At 36.8% G+C, this 7,891-nt stretch overlaps 1 protein-coding gene across 1 annotated transcript; it reads left to right on the top strand.

The window, feature by feature from the left end:
- The first annotated feature begins 4,872 nt into the window (after nt 1-4,872).
- Nucleotides 4,873-5,808, top strand: LOC142180295 (cysteine protease inhibitor 8-like). Its single transcript, XM_075251805.1, has one exon. The coding sequence runs from the start codon at nt 4,888-4,890 to the stop codon at nt 5,665-5,667; it is 780 nt and encodes a 259-aa protein (XP_075107906.1). The 5' UTR covers nt 4,873-4,887; the 3' UTR covers nt 5,668-5,808.
- Nucleotides 5,809-7,891: the final 2,083 nt, after the last annotated feature.

Raw genomic sequence — 7,891 nt, 5'->3', positions numbered from 1 at the left:
CTTTCCAAAAATCCAACTTTCGCCATTTCAAGCCTAATTTTGCTACTAGCCTCCAAATCACAATCTGGACATGCTCCTATGATATTCTAGGTTAGTTGGTTCGGGCCCGGAGTGGTTTGGAAGTGGAATGAGATACTTAGTCGCTTATTTAGAACCTTAAGTTGGAAAGGTCAACCGGATGCTGACCTATGTGTAAATGATCTCAAATTTAAATTTTGATGGTTCCGTTTGCTCTATTAGGTGATTTTGGATTTAGGAGTGCGTCCGGAATATGATTTAGAGGTTCGTGGTAGAATTAGGCTTGAATTGGCAAAATTGGAAATTTGGCGATTTTCGATTAGCAGTGAAAAATTTAATATCGGGGTCAGAATGGAATTCCGGAAGTTGGAGTAGGTTCATAGTGTCATTTGTGACGTGTGTGCAAAATTTGAGGTTATTCAGACGTGGTTTGGTTGGTTTCAACATCGGATGCCAAATTTGGAAATTTAGAAGTTCTTCGGCTTGAATCCGAGGGTAATTTGGTGTTTCGATATTGTTTTGAGTTATTCGAAGGTTCAACTAAGTTTGTATGTTGATATATTACTTGTAAGTATTTTTGGTTGAGGTTCCGGAGGCTTCAAGTGTGTTTCGGGTGAGTTTTGAGCGAGTCTGGGCATTACCGGAACTGAGGCATGGTTCTGGTGCTTAAAATTTTGCTGAGGGGGGCAAAAATTCAGCTGAGGGCGGAGGAGGGGGAGCGTACCGCGTAAATTTAGTCGCGGAGGCGCTCCAGGGCAGATCTACAGATTCGCTGGTCCGATTTCGGAAGCCTATATCTTTTGATATACAAGGAATATTGAGATGATTCAAAAACGAAAGTTGTAGCCCTTTATATCTAGTTTCCAGAAAGCTAGATAAATTATCATTTGGACATCTGTAGAGAAAGTTATGGATAAAATACTAAAGCCTGTCACTACAGCCACCAGAAGCGCGGACAGCGTTGGATTTTCGCGGCCGCGCCTGGATTTTCGTGGTCAGCGTAGTGGAGATCAGAGAGTGCACTATATAAACAGGGTTTAGGGCATTATTTCATATTTTGGACCTAGAGAGCTCGGTTTGTGGCCATATTTTGAGGGTTTTTCAAGAAATTCATGAGGGTAAGTGATTCTAACTCAGATTTGGTTAATGTATATGAATATATAACTGATTTCATCATTTGATTAGTACTTTAGGGTGGAAAATTGGGGAAAATAGTAGAAACTTCATAAAATGAGTTTTGAGAGTTGAATGTCGATTCGAAGTCGGATTTTGAAAAATTTGGTATGGTTGGACTCGTGAGTGAATAGGTTTCCTAGTTTTGTAAATTGTATCGTATTTCGAGACGTAGGCCCGGGGGCTGGGTTTGAGCCAATTTTGCGTTTTGGGTTAATTTGGTAGTTTTTCTTGTGGAATTCATTCCATTAGCGTATATTGATGGTATTGTACTGATTGTGAATAGATTCAGAGCATTTGGAGGCCGCGTCGAGAGGCAAGAGCATTTCAGGATAGAGATTTGACCGGTTTGCGGTAAGTAATGATTGTAAATCTAGTCATGAGGGTATGAAACCCCGGATTTTTGTATCATTCTACTATTTTGAGGTGACGCACATGCTAGGTGACGGGCGTGTGGGCGTACACCTTTGGGGATTGTGACTTGGTCCGTTCCCGTAGCACTGTAAAGTTGCATATTTTGTGGAAATTAAATGATACTTATATGTTTTAGAAAGAGTTTCTGTAAGTTGCACTGAATGCCATGTTTGGGCCTTGTGCTAGTGCTGTTTGGACCCTTAGGGGCCTTTTCTTACTATCCTCTTACTGTTTTCGATTGAAAATCTATACTCAATCATGGTTATACTTGTTTATTACATAACTCAATTTTATGACTCCATTTTGATGCATATAAATGTTGTTTTGGGCCGAATGCCATGTTTTTACTAAAATGCCCAAGTGTCTTGAGACGTTTATGACTGAGTGAGGCCGAGGGTCTGATTTGTGAGGATATTTATGGGATCGGACTGCACGCCACAACATATTTGATATAGGCCGAGGGCCTGAGTGATTTATGCCATGATTTGGCTTGATATAGCGCTTGGGCTGAAGGAGCCCCTCTGGAGTCTGTACACACCCCCAGTGAGCGCAGGTACCTACTGAGTCAGAGTGCCGAGTGCTAAGTGACTGTGAGGCATGAGTGATTGTGAGGTATGCCCAAGTGGCGAGAGTGATGGTGAGGTATGCCCGAGTGGCAAGAGTGATTGTGAGGTATACCCTAGTGGCACGAGTGACTGTGAGGTTTGCCCGAGAGGCTGTTTATGATTTTATTATTTTGCTCACTTTTGCATTGAGCCTTGTTTGAAAAACTGTTGAAAAATATTTTTAAATAATTTTTACTGAAACCGGGTTTAAACGAGATGATTTGATTCAAACACTGATTCTTAAAGTATGTTGTACTTTACTGGATTTTTGTGATATGAACTTGATATGCTTTATTGCTCGTCACTACTGCTCAGTCTTTATTTATTGTTGTTACTTACTGAGTTGGCGTACTCATGTTATTCCCTACACCTTGTGTGCAGATCCAGGTGTAGCTGGACACGGTAGCGGTTGTTGGTTATTCTGGTTACAGATTTTCTTGCGGATAGCAAGGTAGCTGCTTGGCGACCGCAGCCCCTGCTCTTCTCCCTCTTATCTTCCTTTAGTTGTATTTAGCTATTTTTCAGACTATGTTAGTCTTGATATTGTTAGACAAATGGTAGTAGATGCTTATGACTAGTGACACCCCGATGTCGGACTTTTCTTTTCCGCACTTTTATTTTGATTTGAACTCCTTTACGAAGGTTTTTTTTTTATGTTAAATAGCATTGAAATTATCTTTTAAATGAAAATATCGGTTTGTTTTGGAAATGAGTCGACTTGCCTAGTTCCACGATAGGCGCCATCACGACAGAAATTAGTTTGGGTCGTGACATAAAAAACATACTTGTGTCACGAAACTAAACTATAAAAATAGCCACAAAATCTAAATTTGCGAGGCAAACAAATTATGTCTTTTGCTACAATTGAATACCCTGTGGCTACAATATAAAGATAGCTACAAATATTATTTGTGTTGGCAAAAGAATAAAATAATTTGCTGTGAATATATTTTTTCGTGGCAAAAGATTTGTAACAATAAATATTAGTTCTTAGCCACGGATCATGTAAAGTCCGAAGCTAACTTTTAGTTATGCTACATTTTGCTATGGATGCTACAAAAATTATTTTTGTGGCTAAAGTGTTTAGCTACAAAAATTTTTATATTTAACTACGAGATATTTCGTAGCTGTATATGCCTAATCTTATAGTGAGAAGTAGGTGTTGGAAATACTTAACAAAGGCAATATTTTACAGCTAATAATTAAGTAAACGAGGTCGGTGCTTCAGCGCTTAATTGGTAGCTCTCAACAGTATTTTTTGTCACTTTGAGATATTATAGAATCGGAGACATCCTTTGGCAAGCAAAGAAATTTGGAGTTTATTGAATTAATACCGCTAAAAAAATAAGAAACCTAACCCCATTCATTTTTTTTTTTCTTTTTCACTTTCCATCTCTATCTTAAAAGGATGTTTTTGGAGGGATTTTGTTGCCGAGATTGTTCATTGTACTTTAAGAATTCCCATTTTGTACCTAACTTCCATTAAATCTTTTTAGCATTATTCTGCTTAAGTATCCTATCAGATCAAGCATATTTTGAGTTAAAAAGACTTAGCCTAGCTTCTTTACATATTGAACTTGCAAGGTTAGGTACCTGAAAGAACTTTCTCACAAGTCACAAACAAAGTAAATATCAATGTGATTTATGCAATGTTGGAATGTGATTGGATTAACTTGGAAATTTAAGATTGTACCATCTTAGTTGTGGTTGAAATTGATTCCTATATGTTGTCCTTCAATATATGCGAGCCAATAATACGCGGAACATATAGATGATATCGTCCACGAAAATCCATTTTAAACGTGCCATGATTACAAAGAAAAAGAATCAAATTATTATTGTTCTTCCTCCTAAAGAGATGGTAAAGTTTAGTGTAGGAGGGTCACAAATTATTTTGCTAATATTTTACTCCATCCGTTTCAATTTATGTGAACTTATTTGACTGGATACAAAGTTTAAGAAAAAATGAAGACTTTTGAAATTTGTGGTCCTAAACAATTCAAAAAGGGGCCAAGAATATTTGTGTGGTTATAAAAGCTTTTCATTAAGTGTAGAATTGTAAGTTTAAGCAAAATTATTTTCAAATTTAGAAAGGGGTCATTCTTTTTGAAACGAACCAAAAAGGAAATAGATTTACATAAATTGGAACGGATGTAGTATAAATAAAGTACGCACATTTTTGGAGATTATATAAAAAGTGTGCTACAAAATGTTTAAAGCTGCAGTAACTAAGAAAATGTTTGCCTCTTAAAATATTACCCCCTATTCCAATTTTTATGCTCTCTTCATATTAGTCTATTTCATAAAAAAAATATTTATATATTTAAAAATAATTTAACATTAAGCTTTACGTTTTAACATTAATAATATAATTTTATAATTACAGAAGTTACTGTGGCATGTCTTACACAAAAATTTGAAGTGTCTTTTTTCTTTGTAAATGCCAAGATTATTTTCCCTCTAAATCAAATACCGTGCACCACATAAATTAAAAGAGATAAGAGCATTTGATTTTTATCGTTTGCCCCTCAATCATAATGAACCGATAATGTACGACATAGAGACTACTAAAAAACAAAATGCATATTTTAAACGTGCCAATGTGAAGGACTATCCATGCAACTATAGCAAGTACAATTTCATCTTATCCCTCTATAAAATTCAAGCTTCAATAATAATGGACTGCATATCAAACAATACGCAACACCCTCCTTGTGTAAACATGAAATCCTTTATTTTCAGCTTCCTCTTGCTTTCAACTACTCTCTCTTTGCTTCCCTTTGTGGTCTTTTCATCATCTTTCACTTCCACCAATCCCATTGTCCTTCCCACCACTACTGCTGATGGCAAGGGTTTGCCAATCCCTGTACTCCCCGAAGTGCTAGACATAAATGGCGAACCGCTCCAGATCGGCGAAAAGTACCACATTATCTCCGCTATCTGGGGAAGCGGCGGCGGCGGCGTATACTTAACCAATCTTGGAAACACCAAATGTCCAAACGGCGTAGTCCAGCATGGGAGGGACACCCGACCAGGCATGCCCGTGAAATTCTTTACCACTCACCCCGGTCCCCCACCTTTTAATGTCGTACGTGAAACTAATAACATTAATATTATGTTCTCTGTTCCAACGTCACGACTCTGTGTTAATGAAACTGTTTGGAAAGTTGGTGATCCCGACTTAACTGCACGAGGGGTTAGGTTTGTGGTAACCGGTGGAACTCTAGGAAATCCAGGACCCGAAACAATAAACAGCTGGTTTAAGATTGAGAAAGTAACAAAAACAGCACCTTTCTACAATTTAAGGTATTGTCCTGATAAAGTTTTGTGTCCAATGTGCCAACCCGTTGATTGTTTAGATGTCGGCGTGACTGACCATTTCGGATATAGGCGTCTGGCTCTCACCAACCAGCCTTTTATGGTTTTCTTCAGGAAATTCCAGAAGACTGATGGATAATTAACCTCTGCTATGTCTTAACCTGGCTTTCTAAATAATGTGGATAAATCTATCCCTTGTCTTAGATCGATGTTTGATCTTTCGCTCTGTGTAAATGCTGTTTATGAAGCATATGAATAAAGAAGCTAAGCTTTTATATTATCTGGAGAATTAATTAATAATCCACGCTTCGATTTAATTAACCGTCTCTCTACATTTCCACAAGCAATGAGGGAACGAGAAATTTCAGGGTGTCAATATAAAGTTAACATGAAAAAATTAAGAAGTTCCAACATATATAGTCTATATAGGTAAAATAAAAAATTTAACCTCGTTATATAATGTAATATTACAGTAAAAAGGTATCAATTGATGCCCTTAGCCTAACGTGTAGCTCTGCCATGCTAATTAATGATATTGAAATACTCTAGTGTTGTCGGATAGGTTTGCAAACAAAACGGAATACACAAGATGCATGCGCGCATTTTTCATAGCCTTTATATATTCTAATAAGAATTTAATTTGTAGTTGCGGTTATGACTGATCCTTTATGTTTAACTAAAGGTGGTAAGTGGGTCGGTTCCGGGCCTAAACGGGTTAAGTAGGCCGGTTCAAACGGTCCCGGTCCCGGACCGGTCCCACGGTCCCGGGCCGGTCCCAAATTAAATGGGCCAAACAGGCCTGGGCCTAAATGAGCTTTTTGTATGGACCGGCCCGCGGGCTAAACGGGCTAAGTGAGCCCAACATATATATTTTTAAAAAAAAAAAAAATTAAATAGATATTAGAGACAAAAGGATGTTAAAAAAAATATCTAATGCAATGCTTTGTAAATTTTATTATAGAATTGTGACCTAAATTTTATTTAACATCCTAAATTTTAATATTCAATATTTAATATCGAATATATATAATATATACATCTTATATATAGTATATAAGATGTATATATAGTATATCGATATATACATCTTTTATATAGTATATAAGATGTATATATAGCTTATCGAATATAGCTTAACATCAGATAGAGATAATTGAAGATGTATATATAGCTTAACATCAGATAGAGATAATTGAAGATTGGGTTGAGTATTAAAATATTTTAACAGGATCGAGTGTAGGCGGGCGGTAATCCGCACGACCATCCCAATCTAGCTAATTCAGTATCCTTAAGTTTAAAGGTTGGCGGTAATCTGCACAACCATTAAGGATATAAGAGTTAAAATATACAAGAATTTTTATATAGTTTGATGACTGTATGGAAGGTCTAACCGTTTACTCAAGCAAGGGGTCTGTCTTAATATAATACATACTCTTATTGAGCCCATGTGTCTAGCAGTTCTAACCGTGAAAGAAGATTCTCTTTTTCAATTCATTTAACGGGTTAAGGTTCACGGTTGGCTAGGCGGAGCCACTAAGGCAAAGCCAATAAGAATAGTGCTATATTACTGTACCACCATCTCGAAACCAAGTTAAGAGACTATATAAACAACTCCTTTATATTTTGATAGAGGCCAGATCTTTCATGGTGTATATAGGAGAGAAGTTAGATATTCAACATAAATATAAAATCTCTTAGCCGGACATAGTCACGATCAGAGAGGAGAGACTAGAAGAAATACTATGAATAAAAATAAATACCTTTTGAGGACGGGATGCAAGGCCTGAAGAAGAAGAACTTGAGATTTTATTTACTTGGTCTTCGATTACAAAGTAGTACTTACGAGAGAGAGAGAGAGAGAGAGAGAGAGAGAGAGAGAGAGAGAGAGAGAGAGAGAGAGAGAGAGAGTTTTGGCTTCTGCCTTTCTCTCTGAAAGAATGCGTCCTTAAATAAGAAAAAAAAGAATCTTAAACAGTAAAATAGGGTCCCACATTCTGGGTCCCTGTATAATATTTCTACTGTACAAAACAGTGTTTCTACTATTAAAACAGTTTATCTACTGTTTGAGCGGGGTCCTCGACTGTGATGACCCAAAATATCATCACTAAATTTAATAATTAATTATGTATTCTAAAACCTCAAAAAATACTATTTATCATTCCTCGACTTGCGTGTGAAATCCGTAAAATTTTATGGAAAGTTTTTATGTGAAAAATGGATTAAAATGTGGATTAGAGCTTTAAAACTCAATTGAGTTGACTTTGGTCAACATTTTGAGCAAACAGACTCGGATCAGTATTTTGACAGTTTCGGTAGATCCGTATCGTGATTTGGGACTTGGGCGTATGCCCGAATCAAATTTC

This window comes from Nicotiana tabacum, chromosome 4 (genome assembly GCF_000715075.1).
Source record: "Nicotiana tabacum cultivar K326 chromosome 4, ASM71507v2, whole genome shotgun sequence".
Lineage (NCBI taxonomy): Eukaryota > Viridiplantae > Streptophyta > Magnoliopsida > Solanales > Solanaceae > Nicotiana > Nicotiana tabacum.
Note: the sequence above shows the minus strand (reverse complement) of the source record. Positions and strands in the feature narration are given on the sequence as shown.

Excerpts from the sequence above, each read along its gene's own strand:
- LOC142180295 (XM_075251805.1), top strand. The coding sequence starts at position 4,888 with ATGGACTGCATATCAAACAATACGCAACACCCTCCTTGTGTAAACATG.